Here is a 24,922-nt window from a genome sequence, read left to right on the forward strand (position 1 = left end):
AAGTGGAGGACGAAAAACTAAATAAGCAAATCCCTCCTTTGCGAAAACTGTTTTTTCAAGTTTTTTCAAGGTGTTACCTCAAAAATAGACAGCTCCCAACATGCTCCCTCGATTATTTAGCTAAAATGCCAAAGGAACTCAATTACTTCTAAAATGTACTGAGACAACCCCGTAATGAGATGACGAGAGAAGAAAAGTCAGTAACACGAAGCGTGTGCTAATGTTGCTTTTATTTCATGAAACCAGAATTGTTACAAACATCAATTTCAGGCACATTTTATGTAGACATTAAAACCAAAAAGCAACAACGTATGTAAAACAAATGCCCGCACAAACATTTATCACCAGAGAAGAAAGTAATTAAGAAAAAGATTAAAATATTCTTTGACCAATATAGATACGGAGAAACCACATACCCTAAAGTGAAAATATGGAATAAAAGCAAACAGTACACATGGGCTTTTTACTCTTCAAAATTTAATCAACAGAAGTTAATGATATCGTATGAAAAATTGTTGAATATGCTAGTCTAACACTTAAACACTCTTCCATCATTTGCCTCCCAAATCAGAGTTCTAATTAGATTCACAATCTTACCTTGTTGAACTCTACATCCACAACTCTGAATTCTGTTTATTTCTTAGTCAAATAGAGTTCTCCAGAATTTCGGGAGTTCAGAGTTCTCTAGAGTTCTCCAGAAATCCAGGACCAGGATCAGAGATGGAATTACAATCATCCACTCCCAGGAGAAATGGAGGAGGTGTTCACACTGAAAGACCTCTAATTCTCAGATTCTCTGCCTAATATGAACGACTTAATTGTCTACACTGACGTTTCAAAGCTTGAGAAAGGGAATGTTGTATAACCCTGGACTTCATTCTGATTATTTCCTGTAAGCAGAGAACAAGATAAGAAATGGGCCCCTCACACTGAAACAAGTACACAGAGACATCTACATCTACTGTCTATGCCAAGCTATGACAAAAGTGCTTTGGGAAATGAATTAGGACTATTGCTTTGATTGAAAGGGCCATGCTACAAAGTGTTTGCTTTTATCCTCACCTCTATTTTAGGTAATTTAGGACAGATAGTTAATTTTATCTTTTTTGAGAATAAATACTCAGCTGCAGAAAAGATATATCTTTATAAAGTAAACATCTTAAATATTTCCTCCTTTTAAAAATAGTTTTGATGGACTTCTGATGCCCCTAAACATTCATGCTGCAGGTGTCACAGCCATATTTTCAGACACTGGCTCGGGAACTGCTGAAATAGTGGATATCTCTTTGCTGGTAAATATCAGAGCTATTACTCAGTCTTTGTAAGATTTCACTAAACCACCAGTTCTCAGATTTTACTTGCCTCTGAATTACCTGGAAAGCGATTTAAAATATGCTGAATGGCACACGCAGTGTGTCTGATTCAGTAGGTCTGGGGCTGGGCTGAGAATTCATTTTTTAATGAATTCCCAGGCAATGTTGATGCTGCTTGTCTAGGGACTGACATTTTGAGAATCACTGCTTTCAGCTATTAATTCATATGTTCTTTAGAGAGCAACAGAAGCTTAGAATCCAGGCCCTATGTGGTACTTACTAAACTCTCTTCAAGTCTGTGTCCTAAAGACAGTTCTTACGAAAATCCACTTTTCACTTCCTCCTTTAATAGCAAACAGTAGTGCCGAGGCAGCTAACGAGTCCTTCCCACTATTTGCTTAGCATTTCCCTTTCCCCACACCAGGCCAAGGCGTCTTTCCTATTTCTCCCCAGAAGGGCTATAGTCTCTTCTGTGTCCCCAGATGCCCTGGATCTGGAAGCCTCCTCAGGGCAGGACTCATGCCTCTGGGGAACCAAAAGCCACAGCTACATGTCTCTCCCTAGGAGGTCTATCTCATCCAGGAGGAAGTCCATGTCCTCCCGGCTCACTTGAGGGCTGATCACCACCTGGCGGAAGAAGTTGACCTTCCCCCGATGGGGCTGGTAGCCCAGCATCAGGCTTCCCTTCTTCATCATCCGCTCCTTAATGGCTGGGGCCACCTGCAGCGGGCGAGAGGAGGGAGACGGTGAAAGATCAGAGCACATTCCAGCGTCGTTCCACCGGTCACGTGATACCCACTGGCCTCCACTGGGATCTCACTCCCTTGCACACATCAAGGTCAATATTAATCATAATCTACTGAGAACTCACAGCATATGAAGACTGAGCCAAGGGCTTTAGATAAATTTAATTCATCTAATCTTCACAGTGACCTCGGGAAAGAGACAGAGATATCCCTATTCGTGAATGAAGAAATTGAAGTGCAAGTTGGAGATTAGACAGTCTGGGTCCCATGCTTGGGAAAGGTGAGTGAAAAGAGCCGACAGCTTCACCGAGCACACACTCTGAAACCTAAACCATTATGTGGTGTTGTCTCCTTCTAAACAAATCAGGTGTCCTCGGGGGGCACAGTCGTGAAAGTGTCAAATGGTACATTCCCCAACTTTGAACTAAAAAATGCTCCAGTTCAGGTATCTTAAGTAAAGAAAATTAGTTTTGGGTGAGTCAAAAACACAGATACAAAATAACAGCCTTCTGTTGGTAGTCTAACAAGGAAAACACTCATACTGATATTATGCGCAGTTCTATTTTGAAGACTAATAGTTTATTCGTTTATTAATAGGACACATGAAACAAAAATACTCTTTCATGAAGAGGTATAAAGATTGGAATAAAATAAGAAGCCTGTATTTTAAAGATCTGCAGATAACCTGGGGAGATGGGACCTGATCATCCAAACACACAAATTTCTCTAAAAGTTTGTTGTTTGAAGAAATTAGTCCAACTTAAGAACCACCTGGGAACATCAGTCTGTTTTCCTATCGGGATTGTGAACACCCAGGAACTAGGTTATAAACTTTTAAAATAGTGAAGCTGATCTTTGAAACACCAAGTTAAAAAAATAGAGTGCACTCTTATGGGCTCGGAAAAGCAAGCAAAGATTTTCCATTTTCTTTTTAGTTTAACTCTTTCAAAATTTCTGTGCATGTTGTATGTGAACATAAGATGAGAATATCATGTATTTCTGTCCTCATCTTCTAAGAAAGATGAGACTTGGTTAATCCAGAAGGGAAGAATGCCTACATAAATAACATCAAGCATGGTGTGCTTTGAAATTCCTTAGGTCGGCGCCTGGGTGGCTCAGTGGGTTAAGCCTCTGTCTTTGGCTCAGGTCATGATTCCAGGGTCCTGGGATCGAGCCCCACATCGGGCTCTCTGATCAGCAGGGAGCCTACTTCCCTCTCTCTCTCTGCCTGCCCCTCTGCCTACTTGTATCTCTGTCAAATAAATAAATAAAATCTTTTAAAAAAAAGAGAAAGAAAGAAAGAAAGAAAGAAAGAAAGAAAGAAAGAAAGAAAGAAAGAAAGAAAGAAAGAAAGAAAGAAAGAAAGAAATTCCCTAGGTGAGGGTAATACATCTCGGTTTCCACGAGCCTGTCTTGGGGCATGACCATGCCACACCTCTTCAGCCTTTAAGCATACCTATGTCTTGCCAGATACCCCCCTGAAAACAAGCCAAGCTACTTCATCAGACACTCAACATAATCTTGATTAGTTGCAAAGCTTATGGGAAAACTGGGTGTTTCAGACTTCTAGACGTTTGATGTGCTGGATTCAGTCACAGAGCCTGATTCTCAAGGGACGTGCAAGAATGATTTTAACCATGTACTTTTTCCCTTATGTGCTAATTTTAGAACCTAAATTTTGCATAACACTGACTACACTGTGCCTACAACAGCAACAACAAACATCCATTAAGCTCAACCACATTGCCATTCTAGCAAAATATTAGAGTTCTCGCAGGGTATAATGAGACATAGAAAAGAAAATCCCTGAGCATAAAAGAAAAAATATGTAGAAAAAGAAGATGAAGTTAGAAGTCAAGTTAACGAAAAAATACAGACCATCACATTCTATAGATTTCTGGAAGAATGTTACAAATTTTATTCTGAGCTCTTTAGAGGTGAGAAAAGCAAGGTTAAATAATTATCTCCAATCTGCTAGCAAGATTAGTGATAAGTGGTCCGTGGAAGCAAAAAGGAAGCAAATTGGTGAGTCTCTACATACCTAAGCTCCAGGAATATCTGTCTGTAACCCTTACATTTGAAGTTTCCAAGCATCTACTAAGTTTTCTTCCAAAGCTCTTTAATCAGGTATCATTTGTTATTGGAATAGTAAAAATCGAGTGAAATGATACAGGAGCAAATGAAAGGTGAGTGCAAAAAGAGAATGCTTTTCATAAAAATGAAGCTGAATTCTCTGAAAAGACTGGATAGCCGGGTACGGCTAAACATGGCTGCACGTTGGGTGTGGGAAGAGAACTGGAAACATTTCAGGCAGAATCTAGAGTCCAGACTGGTTCTGCACACGGATGGCCACAGAAGCCCTCAGCTTACAGAAACTCGGCCTGACAGGACAGATGATTCTGGAAGAGATTAGTTACCGCAAGCACAGGAGAGGCCCTTTGATCATCAGACCCCTACTCAAGAAAAACCTCACTTATTTGGGAAAGCGTTTAGAAGTCCTCCCTTGCTGGAATAAGAAAAACAACAGCAACTTTCCACCGAGAGATGGGGAAATAAATGTGCGTAGATATATTTTAAGTTAAAATGTTTCAGTTAAGTGTGTGTTCCATTTTTCTAGGGCTGTTTGCTTTAACTGACCTCTCCTCATCACTGTGGGTGGGAGGTTCTGCTGTGAATATGGATGTGAAGAGCACATGTGCACTTACATATGTGTATATACACAATTTATATACATGTAATATACATGTAAAATACACACGTAATTTAAACTTTTAAGGCACCATTTGTTATGCCCTGCTCTTAAAATCTTCCTTTTTAAAAAATTTTTTAAAGGATTTTTTAAATTTATTTGACAGACAGAGATCACAAGTAGGCAGAGAGGCAGGCAGAGAGAGAGGAGGAAGCAGGCTCCCCACTGAGCAGAGTGCCCCATGTCGGGCTTGATCCCAGGACCCTGAGAGCATGACCTGAGTCAAATGCAGATACTTAACCAACTGAGCTACCCAGGTGCCCCTAAAATCTTCCTATTTAGTCACAAAGCAACGCGGAACCATGGTTTGACTTAGGCTCTGACAAAAGCACATTTAATTTTAATTCAAAGAAAAGCGCGCTCTTGAAGGTAAACTGAAGATCTGAGAGAAAGACAAAAGAGTGCCATTGCCGATACATATAGGAAAACCCGGTTCGCGTAAGACAAATGTCTGGCCAGGAGAGTCGAAAACTATCCATTGTAGAGCTCACGAATTGAGGGTCTACAAACTTATTATTTTTTTTTTTAATAAAAATTCCTTTCATATTCACCTCCATCTTCCTCTAGGTACGCAGGGTATAACCAGCTCTGGATTACAGATTTAAATTAAATTTAAATTAAATTTAAATTTAAAACAGGCAGGTGCTTCGCTCAAGTCTAATTTGCATTGTCTATTCCTGTTTCCTTTTCAATAACTCTATTCCCCCCTCCCCAAATGATATTTTCTGCCTTACCTTTGGAGACCATTAGAATCTTGATTCTGGCTCATTAAGTGTGAGAGGCTCACATGAGGCAATTATGAAAATCAAACTGTCAGCTTTGCATTTCTTGTAAGTAAACCAAAAATATGTTCTAATGGGAGTGAGAAAGGTAAAAGAGGACCCCTTGGACATTTTAATATAAAGATATTTGTGATCTTTAAAATCCTTGCTGTTGTAGAATATGCTTCCATGGCAAACATGTGTCATGGGAACCAAACTTCTAAGCCAAAATTTTGCCACTGACTTTCAGAAATTATAAGTAAATGACCACATATCCATGGGACTCAGAGAACAGACTAAACACGGTTTAGCAGGACAATACACATTTTATTTATGTATCCGTGAATATATAATTCATTGTTAGAGGTAATTATTCCTAGGCGAGAGAGGAAGACCTCTATAATCCGTAAATCCTACATGGGAAAACCAAGCCATAAACCACACCAGGGCAGATAGCCATTAAATCTCCATCACAAGTTACAACTGTTGTAGTTGTACTGGTTCTTGTTGTTAACAAATATGTTACCAACCCTTTACAATTTGCAGTGAACTTTCACATAGCCGATTCCCGCGAACTCAGATTAAAGCTTGTTTGAAAGGAACCCACGCTTGCAATTTAAGGACCAAGAATGTTCTCATTAACAGCCAGCTTATCACATCTGCATCTAAAAAAAAAAATTAAGCATTTTCTATTTCTAAAACTGCAGGCACAATCCAGTGCTGGGTAACCTGGTTATTCTCTTTTGCTGATCGAAACAGAGAAACAGTCCTAATCCGACAGAATGGACCATTCACAGGAGAGAGAAAATATGCACAAGCTAAATGTAAGTATCTGAATATCGCCCCTAAATGAAGCGTGCATGGAGGAAAGCAATTTGGCAGGAGTGAGATTGCTTTCCAGCTTTCAATTATTTTACTGCTGGTTTTCCTTCAAATTGTAAATCAAATTCTTTTCGCATGCCTCAGTGCCCTGGTCCCTGCATCTTAAGTGGGGGAAGATCCTGACATTTCTATTTGGTTGCACAGAAACTTAATCGACACATTTCTGTAGGATTGCTTCCCCCCCACCTTAAATTATGTTCCAGCGATGATTTAGTCATTTAAACAGAATTTTGTTGTCACACTCCTGCAGCATAAAATAGCATTTGATACTTACAAGTTGCTTAAACTCAACGGAAAACAAAACAAAATAAAATTCTCTCATTCTGGCCAAGTACGGTGATTTGATAACAAGTAACTGACCGGACACCAGCATAGCCTTTTCTGAAAACAAAATTTTAACATCCGTCAAATGAAATTTCTTCTTAAATATGTGTGAACATATTTAAGGTTGACAACAACACATTTCTTTTCAATATGCAGAGTGTTTCTCGAACTCTCTGAGAGGAAGTGTATTTTTACCAGTGCATTACAGAAATATTTTTGTGAACTACAATAAAAGTGAACTATTGATTGAAAAGGAATTACTGAATAAAAATTAAACTAAAAAGAATAATTACAAGCTTATTTTTAGAAAATTTTAAATTTAGCAGTAAAGTTAATCTGTTAAATTGTTGTAAAACTTTCTAAACAGTAGCTCTTGAGTTCCATATTTTTCTTATTGCAGACTGGTAATATTCAGTTTATGGGTCTGGAGACCACATTTCAAAGACCGCTGCTCTGTTTTTAACTCCCATGGCTTCCTGTAGGTGCATATCATTTTAATTATGAATCTCGATGTTCTTGCATATTTTTTCACGCTTCTTGCCATGGTCTCCATACCACTTTGAATGGTGTCTTGTATTCCATCATACCACACTACCTTAGTTTACCTAAATCATTTCCCCATTGTTAAAGCTTGGACCTTCTACAGTTACAATGACATGTCAGTGAAACCATGGACCCAATCATGAAACCTCTAAATTAGAACTTCAAAAGTTAGTCCAGAGATGATAACAGTAAATGGTTCAAAATGGTCTAGACTTTAGGATCTATTTGCAACTTTTCCCATTTGCTGTGCAGGTGAAATCAAGTCCCATTTTCTTACCTGTCAAATATGGAACATCACAACACCTACGGGGTTGTGAAGACAAACCCGTAACTAAAAGAGGGGATCCTTTTGCAACAAATTTGAGGGACAAACCCTGTCTAAGCATCTACTCTCACTCTAGCCTGCAATACCATTCAGAGCTTCTAATAAATCCAGACAGACTGTATTTTGCTAAATTATCCCATAAATCATGAACAAATCAATGCTCCTCCAACTCCAGATTTTAGAGCTGTCATCTCAATTTCAATTTAATTAATCTACATTTCATTTTCTCCAAGGAAGCAAAGATTCTTTGGGGGTAGGAGGCCAAACTCATAATAATTTGCAGATATTGTGGGTAGAGCATAGAGTGGGCAGGCAGGCTAATAAGCTGAAGAGTAAATTATGAGAGTTATATTGTAATTAGCATCTTGTTCTAAGATTATCTTGCTTAAGAGAAACTTATATCAAATGTAGAAAATGATCTATGATATAAGTTTCTCTTAAGCAAGATAATCTTAGAACAAGATGTTAATTACAATATAACTCTCTATGAAAAGTACTTTGAAAGAGTTTTACATTTTCCTATATCTACATTCCACTCATACTCCTTCAGTATTCTCCAGAATAGTTTATAGACATAGGAAGGCTATACATTTCCATGACTGGTCAAGCAAATAAACACTGAAAAAGGAATAAAATGTGGCTCAATGCAGCTGCTATACTTTACTGTTACTCTAGATCTAAGGGACAAAGCTCTCTTCTTTAAAGAGTCAGATAACTATTTCAGCCAACGATCTCTGTTGCAAATACTCACCTCTGTCATCGTAGCATTAAAGCAGCCCTAGACAATATATACACAAATGAGCAAGGCTGTGTTCTAATAAAACTTTATTTAAGGACAGTGACATTTAATATGTGATTTTCACATATCAAGAAATACTAAGCTGTTCTTGATTATTTTTCAACCACTGAAAAATGGTAAGCCCATTTAGAGCTCCTAGGCTATAAATAAGTAGGTAATAAGTTAGATTTGGTTTGGGGCATACTTATGGACTCCTTGGTTAAAGCAGACAGATACATTACAACATGTAGAATCTACCCCTTCAAGGGAAAAAGCACATAGAAAGTTATGTTCATTGGCTTTTTTTAGAAATTCTACATCGAGTCAGGAAATGCGCACAGTCTTCTTGACCCTCCTTTGCCAGCTGAGTGAGAAACCAGGACACAGACTGGCAGACAGTCACCGTGACTTTCTTCCAGCCATTATTTTTGAGCAATCACAAACAATAATTTGCTTTATACTTTCTTCCTAAATAATCTGGGTTCCAAATAATGTGGGTTCAAATATAAAGCTTTGCCAGTACTAATGTTATGCACTTATCAAAACTGATAGAGCTATATACCTTAAGAGGTGAATTTTACCTGTGTGTAAATTTTGAAGTGAATAAACAAAGTCATTGAAAAAAATAAAGGCAGGTCCAAGAGGATATGTAGCTACCAGAGATCAGGCAAATGCCTTTCGTTCCCAGAGCCCCAGACCCCTCATCTTTAGGCAGGAGATGATAAAAGTTTGGTACCCCTTCATACAATTAAATAAAATATGGATTATGATATTACAGATGCAGCCTGTAATGCTGTGAACAGATAGTACACAATGGAAATGAATATTCTCATTCAGGAAAAGTTGAGAGCACCAACTCCAGAAAGGAAATGGAGCTCTCAGTTAAGATGTTTCCTCCCAGTTCTAATACTCACTTCATGCCCTAAAGCAAATCACTTCATTTCTCTGTGGGCCTGAAATAAGAAAGTTCATGGTAACCACTTTTAGGTGCAAAAGATAGAAAGCTATTTTGGATATAGTGGACTTGAATCTTTTCTTCACGGTATGGGTTTTTTTGAAGGCTCATTCAATCAAACATTTAAATGTACCCACCATCCTTGGGGCGCCTGGATGGCACATTTGGTTAAGCATCTGACGCTTGGGTTCAGCTCAGGTCATGATCTCAGGGGCCTGGGGTCCAACCCCTAGTCAGCTCTTCTGTGCTCAGTGAGGAACCTGCTTGTGGATTCTCGGTCTCTGCCCCTCCCCAAGCTGGTGCTTGCTCTCTCGCTCTCTCTCTTTCAAATAAATAAATAAATAAATCCTAAAAAAATAAAATGAATGAACCCACCATGCTTATTAAATGTAATTCACATATGATTATGGATGATTTCAGGTGAGTTGTGGATGACTAAGCTAACATCATCTCTCGAGTTTGCACTTCTTTTGTGTTTTGAGGCCATTTTTATATGGCCACCAAATATTTTTATATGTCCTTATTCAGTTCCTCTGTCCCTCATGCTGATTTTGCCCGATGGTTAAATAAACTAGCTCTGTTTACTAGAGGAATCAATTATCCAGTTTCCTCACAACAGATCAATTTAAACCTGTAATTATCAGCAGCATCCCTTTCATTGTTACAAGTGAGTCCAGATGTTAATTTACAGGTTTACAATAACCATTCAGAGACCAACAGACTAGTTTAGACTGACCTGAGACCCAATTCATGAAATTCTATGTGAGTTTGGACAAATATTTAACTGCTCTGGGACTCATCAAGACCTGATATCCCTTAGGATTGTTATGTGGACTAAATGAAATAATATATATGAATGTACCAAGCACAGAGTTTGGCATTGACTAGACACTCAATAATATGAACTAGTCTTATTAATACCTTAGAATGAATTTGTTTTTAATCAATTTATATTCATACCTGGTCTTTTATTATACTATTTCATTACTCTCTCTTGAGAGATGAGCATTTGAAAGTTCTGTGAAAACATGATTTGTAATTTATTCTTTCTCCCCAAAGCAACTAAACTGTATTTAAATAATTCGGTTGAGAGTTAGCAGTTTTAGAAATTAAATCTTATAGCTCATGTATGCCACTTCTATATTAATTTTCTATTTAAGGTCCAAGTTTTTTTTTTTCTAACATAGGCAAACTAAACTCTTTTTTCCTTTAAAAGGTGAGACAGTGGTTGATCATCTCGAGTTTGGTGGCGGGGCAGGAGGCAGGGAAAGAAGCTTCCCACTGAAATGTATTGTGGGCAGGGATGAGCTCCTGGTGTATGTTAGCAATTTCTCTGTGTTGTGTAAGTATTTTGCAGAAAACAGAGATATTTTCTAAGTAAAAATTTACTTCTTCTTTGGACACATGAAAAGGTCATATACTGAAAAGGTCATTTGTCCCCATATTCATGAGCTTGTGTCCAAAATTAAACAGTCTCTTCATGCTATCTTGCGGCTTATATTTTTATCAAAGAAAGACTGAAGAGTAGTATTAGGAGCTCCCCAAATATGCCTGAAGATACAAATCACCAGGACAGGGCCAGGGGTTGGGGGGTGGGGGAGTGGTAGGGGAGGTGGGGGTCGGGGGGAAAGCACCAATCCAGAGCACCTGGCTTTGAATCTCAGGGTTAGACCTGGTGACCTGGTGGTCTTCACATTTACCAGGCACTTCAAACACTTGTTCTTTGGTTTTGTTTTGTTCTAAAGATTTTATTTATTTATTTGAGAGAGAGACAATGAGCTGGAGGGAGGGGCAGAAGGAGAGGGAGATGAAGACTCCCCACTGAGCAAGGAGCCGGACGGGGGGCTCAACCCCAGGACCCCAAGATCATGACCGGAGCTGAAGGCAGACGCTTCACTGACGGAGCCACCCAGGCCTCCCACTTCAAATGCTTGTTATCACCATGCAAGTATGGGAACATGGCCAGTGACAGTCCTTTAAGCAGGACCTCAGGAGAGGTAAAGGTAGGGTGAGAGGTAAGAGAGGTTTTGGACCGGGAAAGACAGTTTGGAGCGAGAAGGGGAGAGGAGATTAGGAATCTTCCCTTCCTGAATTTCTTATGTCAATTTTGTAGTAAAGTAAGACTTAGCTGATTATAAAAAATGAAAAATAAAAAAATAAGAAATAGACCAGTGACCTTCAAAGAAATTGCTGGCCAACTTTTCTATTAATCATAAAACCTGATAAAGTGTTGAAAACACTGAACCATGGCCCAGGAAACAATAAAGCTCTTTCTTTTGATTGCTTGGAGAATCAATTTGCCTCTTTCCATATATTTTCTGCCATTCCTTACCTGTCCAATTCTCTTCTTATGTCTGTGCACAACACTCACTCATTCCCCTGGTATTTGCCCCCCTGTAATTTGGAGCTGAGCCGCATTGGGATAAGTCTCCTGAGCTTAAATTATGTAAAATTGGTGGTCCATAGCCCATGAAATCAGATGCATCTAAAAGATCATTTCAGCTTGGCAGAACATGGAGAAATAGGCCATACTTAGACTGGACATACCTCTTTTCAAATATGGATTTTTTTTTAACCCAGTTTTTCCTCCAGAGTATCTTTCAAAATCAGACATGCACAAAATAAAAAAAGCATCTCAACTTAAAAGAACTGTCCAGTTTATGCCCCTTCTGATACAGAGGAGCTAAACCACAAAAACAGAGGTCAGCATCGCGGAAAGAATGAAGAACACAGTCAGCTTCACATTTGGTGTTTACAACGTGGAAATGACAATGACAGCAATTCCAATAAACCTAATGTCAGTCATATATTCAAGGCAGCTGAAATGAACAGTCATAAAAATAAACCAAACTGAACTGAAAGCATTAGTTGAAGAATGGACACAATAAACGTTTTACACACTCTATAAAGCAAAAACTTAATCCTCGATGTGTCACAGCCACCGTCTGAGCTAATAGGTGCTCAGTAACTGTTGTGGGCCAGCTCCAAAGTTTTCGCCCATTTGGGGAGGTCCCTATATTGTCCCTTAATCTGACAAGCTATTCGGGAATTCTTTCCTTAAAATGACAACCGCCCTGGGGTGGTCCCACCTGTCTAGGGGCATCCCTGTCTAAGGTTTTGGGTTATGACAAAGACTATTTGCGTTTAATGTCTGAAGGTCAAGGGCGTCGAATGCTTCGCAGTGCTTCGACTAAACCTGCCCAAGGAAGAGTCACGGTGCCCAAAATGCTAGCGATGCCCCTCCTGAGAAACATGGATCATGAGCCCCGTGTGCTCCAGGGATCCCTCCCACCCTCTGTCTTGACTCCTCTGGATTCTCCCAGTTTCTCTTAAGACCTAGGAACCTTCCTTTGATCCAGAACAGAGGACTCAGTTGATAGGTCAGCAAAGTGAATCCCCACCAAATGGGATCTTCAAAAGATAACTGTCCCTTTTGTTGTTGCCTTTAGATTCTCTCCTTGTTTTAAGTTCTTCTGGCTTGATCAAGGTATAATTGACAACTAAAAATGGGGGATAATTAGAGTGTACAAGATGATGTCTTGATACACACGTACATTGAGAAGTGAGGGCTCCCAGATTCTTTACATATTCCAAGAGTTTCACTCCACATGAGAAGAGAAAAGGAGTCCAGTCCAGGTTTCTCTTCGGGTCCTCTGGGCAGTGGCCCCTATTTCTAAATACTGCACCTGGCTCTCTGAGCAGGGACACAGCTTAAAGACTGCCTTCTACAGTAGGTGACTCAGACTCCCTGGGTTTTAGCCCCAGGGAGGCTCATTCTTAACTCTCCTACACACTCAAGCCAGGTAAGGAGCACGGGTTAAGCATTCCAAAGCCAATGAGAGACTGGTTCCTTTTCCCCAGGGTAACTTCCCCCGAGAATTCTTTTCCTTTTAGACATTTGGCAATGGGCAATTAGCAGCTGACATTCTGTCTTTTGATTCAGCCCTGCCAACAAGACACAAAGAGCCCGTAGGGCTGTCTGGGGCTTAACGGCCAAAGCCCTACCTGGGGTTCCAGGCACAGGTGTGGGAGGCGGAGCTGTGTTGGCACAGCAATATTTTTAAGGTGCAGAACCTGCATTTAGGCTTGGGAGGCTTCGCTTCCTGAGTAGCAGAATTATTGGCTTTTATCACAGATTCTGGACCTGACAGATGGAGTAAAACAGGAAGTGATCCCATGATGTTATGCTGCTCTGAACTGAGAGACATCTTACTCTGCCCAGCCTGCCAATGCGTCCGAATTATGCCTCAGTGAGTGCCTACTGGCTTCAATCATCCACCTGCAACTACTCACCAGCATCCTTATCTGGTTTATAGATTTGGGGGGGGTTGGTGGGTTGTTTTTTTTGGAGTGTGTGTTTTGTTTTTGTTTTTGATTTTGCACTGCTATTTGCTTCCAGAGTAAACTGAAGTCCAAATTGTCTTTTTGATCTTTTTGGGGGATCCGGTGGAGTACAGATGGCCATTGTCCCTCCTGAAGTTAGTAGCACACACAAGATATAGCCCCACCTCTTCCCAGGCCTTTTCTTTGCATGTCTATTTATAAGTGGTTTTCGCAGGATTTCACTATACTTCATTAATTAAGCTCAAGTGCATCCTAAAATTCTTGGTGTTTCAACCTCAGAGGCAAAACTTCAACTTTTAAAGACAGGTGTTTTATGTACCTTACTTTTCTTTCTTTTTTTTTTCTTCTCTTTTTTCTTTTTTTTACTAAATCAAAGAGAGGTACCATGAGGAGATTTAAAAATAATTATTGTTCTTGTATTACTCATAAAAACATTTAAAAAATAAGTGTTGTGTTCTTCACTGAAGTCTTTCTAAATGCTCCTAGAGGATTTTTTTTTTTTTTACAATTAATGTTGTAAATATTAAGCAACAGCTTTTCACAGCAACCCAGACAGTTTTCTTAAGTAACAAAACGCTCTAGGTTTGCGTATTTTGTGTAAATTGATGGAAGTGATTATCCGTTCTTCTCTATGGAGCTCACTCAACACTCTTTAACTAGTGCTTAACGTTGGAATTGCCCTTTCCTTAAAGTCATGGAGGTCCAGGAATTCCTGGGGGCTCCAGGTTACAAAGTAATGCAGAGAGAGGAGCGGGGCTGCTCCAGGGGCCAGACGGAAGCAGAGCAAAAAGGGCCCTTTGTGGCCTAAACCAACCTCCACTTGACATGTCTCATATATTGGAGTTTTGTGCAAGAATCTGTTTGACAAAAATGCCTCACCATTAAAAAAAGACCAAGTCTGAATCGGATGGGCAATGTATTTATTATTATTATTTAAGATCAATCATTTTGAGATATCTGAAAAATATCCCTTTGGATGCTGGCTAAGGAAATTCTTCCTATATGCTGAATCTAAGAGGAGACGGGAGTTCTTGGTCTGACATTCATGACCAAGTTGGGGAGATGGAGGGAAGTCACAAAGAAACAGGTTGCTTTGCCCAAACCAAACTTCTTTTGCTTGAGAGTTAAGGTTAAGTCATACATGGTCAAGCTTTGTTAGAATAAAGTCATACTGCATAAAAACTGGGCATTTCATATAATTGAACCTCAAGTATGTCCTAGCATGGCTGCGTAACAAAGCTGTATCACCTTCCCATCCAAGAGCTGTTTTGCTTCTCGAAGGTGATTGTTATTCCATTCCTGTGTTTTTATTCTCCCATCATCACCCCGGAGTTTCAACGTATCCATTTGCCATTTGAATGGCTTTTTTTGGAAAACTGCTTGTTCACGTTCCTTGATCATTTTGAGTGATCATCTTTACCTTACTGATTTAGAAGAACACTTTGTTACTAGGAACATTGGCTATCTGATTGCTTGACATGTTGCAAGTTATTTACCTGCTTTTAATTTTATTTTAGTTATTTCATGTACAGTCTTATAACTTAGATAATCAGACTGATCAGCTATACATGTATGTATTCCAACATTGGTTTTGTACTTAGAAGACGTTCTACACCAGTTAAATAAGTATTTTTTTTTCTGATTTGATTTTGACACTTAAAACCTTTAATCCACTTGAACATTCCATTGGTACCTTGCATAAATTAGAGAAACACTCCCTATGTTTAACCAGGAGTCTCCACACCGCTGATAGGATGTCTGCCTTTCCCCAGCATACATTGGGAATGCCTATGATGCATATTCCTTGAATACTCGGGTCTGAGCTTTCTGTTCTGCAAGATTGATATGTCTATTCTTAGAGTAATCAAGCTGTTTTATTTATTGCAGTCTATAAAATATTGAACTCCCCTTTCAGTATTCATGCTTCTCAAAATGTTCTTACCTATTACCACCCACTTGGTCTCTTAGGTGATATCGAAAAACACCATGACAAGTTAAAATAAAAAGAAAAAAAAATGCTTTCCATTAACATGATTAGACTTATAGTCATCTTGCATACTATTTAGGGAAGATTAATCTTATTTAGAATTTTGGTGTTCTTCAGTTTTGAAAAATATGGCTGCCTATTCTTTGGCATTCTTCTCAAAGAGATTTCCTGAGTTAGAAAGGATTTGTGGCAGGCTGCTTACTTACCAATAGGAGGCAGTAGATGCTGCATGGCCTCCAAGGTGAGGTTAGGAGTCACTGTAGAACAGTGTCCAGCTGGTTCTCAGGGACACCCACTTCTTGAAGTCCAACTATCCTGAGCCCACCACCCTATTATGAATCCCAGGTCACCTGGAGAGGCCTCGGTAGGTGCTCTGGTTGATAGCCCAAATAAAATCCCAGCCAAGGGCTAGCATTACCCGTCAAATAGTGAGTGAAGATGCTTCCAGAATATTCCATAGAATCACCCTCAGCTATTTCAGCCTTTCTGGATGAGGGTCCAGGCATCCCACTCCCTCTGCGCTCTGTGTGAATTCTTAACCCACAAAAGCCATAAGCATAATAAAATGGCTCTTTAAAGCTGTTGCATTTGGAATAATTTATAAAACAGAAATTGTTACTGGAACATTGAGGTTTTTTGGAGGGGGTCCCTAAAGTTCTACAGTTTTCTTCCATAGGTACTATAATTCATTTAAGTCTCAGTTATTAAATGTATTTTATGGTATTGTGGTTGATAAAATTATTCTGACTAAAATGGTGCCTGGGTGGCTCAGTCGGTTAAGCATCTGCCTTCGGCTTAGGTCAGGATCCCAGAGTCCCCGGATAAAGCCCCACATTTGGCTCCCTGCTCAAAGGGGAGTTTGCTTCTCCCTCTCCCCCCACCTCCTGCTCTCTCTTACACTCTCTCCTTCACGTAAATAAATAAAATATTTATTTTTAAAAAGAATAAAATTAAATAAAATCCTGCCTTCTGATAAAAATTTCAATTTTCCAGGTCCTAGATTCTTACTCTTTGTGTAAGAAAAAGCTTTTTTTCGATATTTAACTTTATATACCTACTATAGCCATTTCTAAAAGCTTTTTATGTGATGCCCTTGGGTTTTGTAGATGCATAATCACACAATCTAAAATGAACACATTTGGGGCTCGTCCTCTGAAATATTTTAAAGCCCAAGTCTTTGTCTGGTCATCGCGTTGGTTAGCACTCCCAGAACAACATTAACGTGCAACAGTGAGGGCAGATGTTCCTCATTCACTACTGAGTTTAATGAGAAGGCCTTTCATGTTGAGGATATATTAATCTAATACATCATATAAGCAAACAAAGGATATCACCGTGAGCTAACCTGTCAGCCTCAATATTAATTTTGGTCATTCAACCTACGTATTTTTTTTTTTTTCAATTTCTAAGGATTCTTTTCCTGCTTCATTTTAAGTGGGAGAAATAATTTTGGAATGCTTTCTTGATTTACTAGTTCAGAGATAGGTAGAAAATGATGAAATTGCTTTTTTAAAGCCTGCTTTTGCTTAGCTTTTGAAATAATGGAGTTCTGCTGAATGGAGCAGTAAAAACGGGACGTGTGCGGCATCCCGGCGTGCGACGCTGGCTGGCTAATCCATCTCCTCAGACAGTTTTTGGGGATCCAAAAAACACGACATAAATTAAGTTTTTCAACCTGTGTGAGTGGATTATTGTATAGCTCCCCGAAATAATCCTCTCATCTTTTAACACTGTTCTGACCCAGTTTGGGGAAGTATCTTTAATATCTTGTTCTACTTCACTGACCTCCAGGCAGAATAGCCAGAAATATCTGCATTTAACAGGCAACTTTCATCTTCGGGCTCACAAAAGGGTCAGCTTTCTTTAAAAAGGAAATTGAAACTTATATCACAAGGCAGGTTTTTGAGGTGATTTTACTTTCTTTTTTATAACCCCGACAAATAGAAGGCAAGGCTGTGGAATAACCGAAGGGCTTTAGAAGAGCGCGTACCTCTGGATGAAAATAAATCAAAATCTGTTGACCGGACCGGCTTGTACCTCACCATTGATTATTTGTCAAGTCACGGGCACTCACCCCAGAAAGGGAAGCAGAAGCACATGTGGGGAAGATGAGATAAGGCTGGGTTGCTAGAACAAAACCCAGAACAATAACCCACCCGGACGAGGAGTGGGAGAGTGAAGGGCTCCCAGGAAGCAGTAAGTCTGAGGTTTCACCATGCACTCTGGTTACCTAAGCTATGGCTGGTAGAATGGACATGCTCCGGGTGGCCGATGGGGGATTGACTGGTGGGGTCTGGTGGGGCCGATGGGGGATTGACTGGTGGTAGATTTTATTATTGTTTTTAATTATTCACACGTGCTGCCCTACTTGGAAGGGAGGCGTCCTTGCTTCTGCCTAGAAACCTGCAGTGTCTCCCCATAGCAGAAGTATTGGTCGCCATTCCATTATTATGTGGTCAATCTGAGCTGAAACTTTAAGAGTGGATGAGTGTTTCCACCAGCCCTCGCCTCCTTTCCCTTTGCAGTGAGGAGAAGGGAGCTCCTCTTCCGTCTATGGGTGCAGAGATCAAGACCATGGGGCAGAACAGAACTGCCACTGACCCGCAACAGACATGACATGTGATCAAGAAATGAGTCTTAGTTACTAGAACCCCTGAGATTGGGGGTGGGGGCTCCTTTGTTGCAGTTGTATGATTAAGTGAAACCATATTAACGCAGCTCACAGTAGATGTATTAGGTTAGATCCAGGATGAATCCCTCTTTAGACGAAGCTAGGTACCTCTTCTCTGGCTCTAATTTTCCCTGCATTAGACATGGCTGACTTAAAGCCCTCAAACCCTGAGAATACCACACATTTAGATTTCCATAGGCAAAGTCAAGGCAACAACTGGATGATTCTATACTACTGTTCAATGAGTATCCGCCATCCTAAAAGTGATTTAGATATATGGAGAGGCAGTATCAATTTATAGCGTGGAGGTTGGCAAACGTTTTCTTTCTTTGTTTCTTTTCTTTTTTTTTTTAAATTTTACTTCTTTATTTGAGAGAGAGGGTGCCTATAAGCAGGGCGGAGGGGCAGAGCGAGAAGGAGAAGCAGACTCCTCTGCAGGGACCCAGACATGGGGTTCAATCCCAGGACTTAGGGATCATGACCTGAGTCAAAGGCAGACGCCCAGCTGAGGAGAATGTTTTATGTGAAGAGCCAGAGAGCAAATACTATCAGTTTTGTAGGCCATGCAGTTTCTGTCAGTTACTCAGGTTGTAGGAGAAAGCAGCCACAGGTAACAGAAAACACACGAGTGTGGATGTTCCAATGAAACTTAGTTTACAAAACAGGGCCTTGGGCTGGATTTGGTCTGTAGGCTGACCCTGCTCTAGCATAAGAGAACTTCAAAGGACGTGTAAGGAAGCAAAAGCATCTTAAAGCAAAACTAATGTTTCACAGTCATGTTTATATTGGTTAATATTAAAAGCTACCCAGTGATCACTAAAGGACATGGATAAATCCTTGGCTTTCCCACATTTAAAATAGAGATGATATAAGGCACTTCACAAAGTTTTTATGGAGATTAATTGAGATAACATAAAGTGCCAGTGAGTAGGCACTCAATGAATTTCAGTTTTATTCTTCTTTCATTTCTTTTTTTAACCTTTGTCCATACAGAGTGGATTCTCATTGAAGGCCTATTTACTGCATGCCAGGTTAAAGAAAGAAGTCAAACAATAATGAGGTGAAGCAGAGAATCTTTAAGTTGACATCTACATTTGGTTTGATAAGATAAAGATATGATAAAGAAGAGTAAGTATTAATACATGTCATAATTGCATGTTCATTAATTAGGCTTCTAATGATATTGACCTGACATGAAAATGCTTTCTTCTCAATTCAGGAATATATTGTGAATGACAGATAATAATTCTGTGTTTTGTACCAAAGCCATACAATTCTGAAAGCCTTGCATTAGAGCTCTGCCCTGCATAGACAAGGGTAGAAAACAAAATCTCAGTGCAATCTGCTCAATTAAACACAAGTCAATTTTGCGATTTCACAAACTCAGACTAGGGGGTCAAGTTTTCTCTTTAAAAAGCAATGAATCTTGGGGTGCATGGGTGGCTCAGTGGGTTAAAGCATCCAACTTTTAATTTCAGCTCACATCATGATCTCAGGGTTGTGAGATCGAGCCCAGGTTTGTGCTCTACCCTGAGCATGGAGCCTGCTTAAGATTCTCTCTCCCTCTCCCTCTCCCTCTGCCCCTTCCCCCCCTTAAAAAAGAGCAATGAATCTTAATATGTTGCTCTATAATCTGTTCAATACCCTTGATCATAAATAATTGGGGTCAAATGTGCTCAGGAGCACATGGCCAATATCCACTATCTTTGGCACATGGGCTACAATGACAACCGTGAGACAGTCGAACCACCCTTTTCTCCCTGTAAATTTAAATGCCGTCAGAGGAAAGTATATTAATTTCTCCAATACATTTTCTGCCTGACTTAACAATTTAAATTTATCTTCCAATCCTCTTGGCATTCACCCTGTTTCCAAATAAAATCCCTTCTCCTTCTTTCTTTGTACCTCTTCTGCTGCCAAAATAATGACCAACATCATTAACAACTACACTGCGTCTGTTCTACCCATGAGATAGATAATCTGACATGCCTCTTATCTGTCACAGCTGCCTCCCAAGACACCAAAGCTGGTATGAATACCTTCCTTCTCAAATGGTATAAAACAAAAGGTAGAAATATTCTTCTATAAAATGTGAGTATATGCTTGAGACTTCTATCTTATCCATAGAGGAGATTTTTAAGGTAAGTGAAATTGCTCTGAACCGACAATATGATTCTATGCTTGACTAAAAATGGGATAGGAAGTATGCTACATGAAAATAGCTTAATATTCATTTACTCCTGATGTTAACATAAATCAAGTACAGAGATGGGTGGAGAGAGTAGCATCCGTACCAGGCCTTACATCACCCTTCTTCATATGTCTAAGATGTGCAGAAATTGCCTTAGAATCATCTGGAGATGCTTGTTAAAAATAGAGATTTTAGGGCGCCACTCACTGTAGACCTCATAAACCTCCATTCTTTAAAGAAATTGATCCCGGAAAATTGACTTTTGCCAAAACTTCCGTATGACTTCCATGTAAAGCCAAGTAAAGGGACAGGTAGATCATGAGAAATGCAAAAAGTCATCACCATCAGTGAAAATAGCACCAGGGCATTTCCCACTAGGCAATAAGGTGAAGGGTGGGCTATCATTCCTCCTGAGAAGCTTCTTTCTCTCCCTACTTTGTACTTCTCTCTCAGCTGACAACAATATCAAAGCCTGCATCATTGGTCATCTCAAACTGAGGAACAGCAATCCAAAAAACCAAGTTTATTTGGGAGATACAAGACAGAAAAACTGTCATCCAAATAATTGTCAATAAAAATCACCATTAGAGTATTTGAAAAAAAATGAGCCAGCTCTATCACGGAACAAAAATCATTTTCTACAAATTCAGTGTTGTGTTTCGGTGTTTCTGTGGGTCAGTGTTGCAGAGGAGTAAAACTGAAATAGTGTGGAGGTTGAGTGTTTAAGGGCAGAAGTGTCCAGAAAATTCCCTCAGTGAAAGAAGGCAATTTAGGTCAGGAGTTCTCTCCATCCTCCACCCTCACAGGCCCTTTCCAGTACCTTGTGACATTGCAGCAGCTATGTAAGGATGTCTCTACAACATGGCACCTTCCAGGTTCTGTTCTCTTTGTCCCTCACTTGATTTTCATTACCACTGGCCCGAGCCAAGCCTTCCACATGAAGCATCTCATCAGACAAGTCAGTCAGAATCCATCTCTGCTGCTCGTGTTGACAGCCAGCTGATCCCACGTGGAGCCCAGCCATTGTTCCCTCCCAGGGATTTCAGGATCCAATTCACTGGCTTGTCTAAAAGTTCTTTTTTTTTCCACAGATCTGGCTCCAGACCTCAAAACATATCATGAAAAAATTCAGTCTCCTTGACTACTGACAACAATGAATCAACTGTCTATCTAGCTGTCAGAATGATGGTGTGTTTAGCTATCTAAATAATGGAGCAAGGAGAGAAGGGGGAGGGGGCGCTGTGGAGCTAAGTAGAATCTGAAACTAACCACACTTAATAATTCTGGAAACGGTGGATTCCTATCTACGAATACAGCCCACTGGGCAGTTTTTACAGAATCCTCAAAACCAATTGCTTTTTGAAAGATAGACTCCACTGTCTTCAGTGAATCAAATGAATGATCCAGTCTTTAAAACAAACAAACAAACAAACAAAAAACAAAATAAACAACAACAACAACAACACAGTAATTTATCATTTCCTTTGAAGTGAAGGTTCTAGACATGGCCCTATCTCAGGGAACATGGACTGAAGACTTACATACAAGGGCACTGGGATTATGAGTTTCCACTGGCCTATCACAGTCTGTATTTTCTCTTCATTATCTATCTGTTCACCCACTCTCCAAACTTGGATTTCAGCTCTGTCAGGATTGTGGCCTGTGGTTTGACCTGTCTTCACCAGGGAGTTAAAATGAGTTTGCTACTGATTCACGGGAGCAGCTAGATCCCTGGGGCCACTAATGATGGAGCCAGCAAAGCTTCCTGCCAATCACTCGAAATGCTTCCTGTCAGAACCACCCTCAAAATATTGACAGGTGTGGCCTGCAGAAGGACCTTATCGCTTATCAGATAGTGGGGAAAGTTGCAGTTATCCTTGAAGCCAGAGGAAGGCGGTTAGGTTAGTCACAGGCGGCTTTGTGTACTTCCCTTTCCTCCGGGACCAAAGCAAAGGTGCGGAGACTATGGATTGATTTGGGACACCATCTAGTGAGAGATTTGAGGAAGTGCAGGAACACAGGAAGAAAAACTCCCAAGCCAAATTATGTTTCAATTGCTTAAGTGTTTTCTTTCAGACTACTTTAAGTGGCCCCACAGTGAACTGTGCTGTGATTTTTTTTTTTTTTCTAAATTAGGGCAAAAACAAAACAGAATGACCAGTGACTCCAACACAGACCGGATTTGTCTGATTATCCCCCCTGCCTCTTGAGAAAGAAGGGACAATATCCCCTCTTAGCCCTTGCCCACCGTCCACAGTAAGGACATAAGAAATGCTCCCGCAGAATCAGTTCAATCGATAGTCTGCTTCTGCCAGGAAGTCAGCATCTGGGAATGGCACCAGAGGGTCTGGGAAGAATGATGCCAGGGCCCCAGATTTTCAAACACATATCTATCCGCTGCAGTGTTTTTCAGTTAAGCTGTATATATGTCAGAGGCTTTAGCTATCAAAAAATTAAGTTTTTTTTCTAAAACTCAATAGCTTTTATCACCAGAAAATCAGTACCAACAGTACCTATTTCACAGTGCGCTGCACACCAAAAGCTCTCCATAAATATAACATTGTTCAATAACTAAAATTGGCAGCTAGGATTTTTAACTGGTGAAGAAAGCTGAATATAATTCAACGATTACATTCTGAATTCTTCTATATAACACCATACTCTTGGTGTGGAATAAATGTTCTGTGATTGCCTCTAAACTTCCCATGGGCCTGGGGGAGGAGAAATAAAGCAAAATGTCAGCAAACCTCCCCAGTTCAATATTGTGGTCCTTTTTACTATAACTAGCAACTATTTCTAACAAATCCTCACCCATCTTACTCTGCCTTTCAGAGAACCCCACTTTACCATTCTCGATTGGAGAATGATTTTTCTAGCTGTTGCTCTGAAGCTCCATGGTCAGATTGCCATTGGGACATCACTGTTTCTATGAGTAACCAACTCTAGCTGCTCTCCGTGGAAACAAATGCTGCACTTATGCTCCTTGTGTTGCTGGGTTTTCCTTTCTAGTTGAAGAAGGCCTGCCTCCAAGAGGTCTCTGAGCCTCAATGAGAGGCCACTGGGAAGATGCTGACCTTCCCTCCGAACCATGGCCTTGGTCTTCTCTCTCCAATCAGAAGAAAAGAAGAGTGTCCCTCTCTCTTTCCCCTTCCCAAATCTTCCACTGTTTGACAAATGGCTAGGTAGCTATTAGTATCTGAATCCAGCCAACTGCCTAAACCATGCTTATTTTTAGCAACAGATGACTCTTGGGACATTTCTTCAAGAAGCCAACACTTGCAGTCAATTAGAATTAACTTTGAACTTGGAGAATAGAGGAGTTTTCCAGCACTGCAACTGTGCTTCCCTTGTATTTATTTGTGGTCCTTTAACTAATGGGAGGGAGGGTTTTTTTTATTTGTTTGTTTTGTTTTGTTTTGTTTTGACTTGGCAATAAATTCTCTATCTGTAAGACAATACTGGAAAAGCACATGTGGGCAGGCAGGATGGGGGAAACACTGGCACAGTGGTTTAGAACTACAGGGCTCACTATCACTGGGTCTAGGTCAGCACCCCACAAAGACAAGCCACCGACGGACTCTTATAAGGAATGGCTAGAAATACACATCCCCCCCTCAGGGATGGGTCAGAAAACGTGAAAATGACTATCATGAGAAACAAAATGGGTTGAATAGCATGAACTGTGATGGTGAGGTAAGTCAAAGTGTTTTCTAGCCAGCGATCAAGGACAGGGTAGGGTAAAGCTTTGGGTAGGAGATTTCTGTACTTTTGACAAGGGTCTAGAGCTATTACTAGCACTCAGTCAGCTGGGTGATGTGTGGGCAACTTAATATTAATTGGGATAGAGTACAAGTGTCCTACTCTTTCTTCAAAGCCAGTTAAGAGCATTTCAAATTATTTGCATATACCATGCATCTCACTCTTGCTCTAATGTGCTTTCATGAATGAGAAAGGAGTGAAAATTACAATCAAAAGAGCATACAACTAGGGTTGCTGGTTTGCTCAGGACGAGAGGAGTCCTGATTTATGTATGTTCTTCCTGGTATAATTATTAATAGCATCCACTTCACTTTCAGAAGTGTCCTGAGTTGGGCAATGCATTCTCTGGTCACCAGACACATACCAACTGTCTATCTCATAAAGGTTGCATAAGTGGATGGGGGGAGGGCGAGAGGGCTCATATATTATCAGCGTGCCCTGGCTTAGGCTTCCAAAATGCTATGTCTACTGAGATCTGAGAATGACATTCCAAAGGTGAGGCAACAAGAAATGGCCATGTGGCCATGGAAAGGTTCCCAATGTGTTTTCAAATGATGGAAACACCCATTGGAGATAAATTCCCATCTCCCTTCC

At 40.2% G+C, this 24,922-nt stretch overlaps 1 protein-coding gene and 1 long non-coding RNA gene across 2 annotated transcripts in view; one reads left to right on the forward strand and one right to left on the reverse strand.

Annotated features, from left to right (window-relative positions):
- Nucleotides 1–213: 213 nt before the first annotated feature.
- Nucleotides 214–24,922, reverse strand: part of GADL1 (glutamate decarboxylase like 1) — a 171,309-nt gene continuing 146,600 nt past the window's right edge. The window contains exon 15 of the mRNA XM_082684026.1: nucleotides 214–2,033. Within this exon, the coding sequence (XP_082540152.1) occupies nucleotides 1,860–2,033 (174 nt within the window). The 3' untranslated portion in view covers nucleotides 214–1,859. The remainder of the gene's footprint in view (nucleotides 2,034–24,922) is intronic.
- On the forward strand, nucleotides 20,770–23,860 carry LOC309855744. Its single transcript, XR_014306970.1, has 3 exons — nucleotides 20,770–21,757; nucleotides 22,706–22,825; nucleotides 23,402–23,860. It is a non-coding gene; the product is annotated as an uncharacterized lncRNA (long non-coding RNA).

Source organism: Mustela nivalis (assembly GCF_964662115.1).
Source record: "Mustela nivalis genome assembly, chromosome: 1".
Lineage (NCBI taxonomy): Eukaryota > Metazoa > Chordata > Mammalia > Carnivora > Mustelidae > Mustela > Mustela nivalis.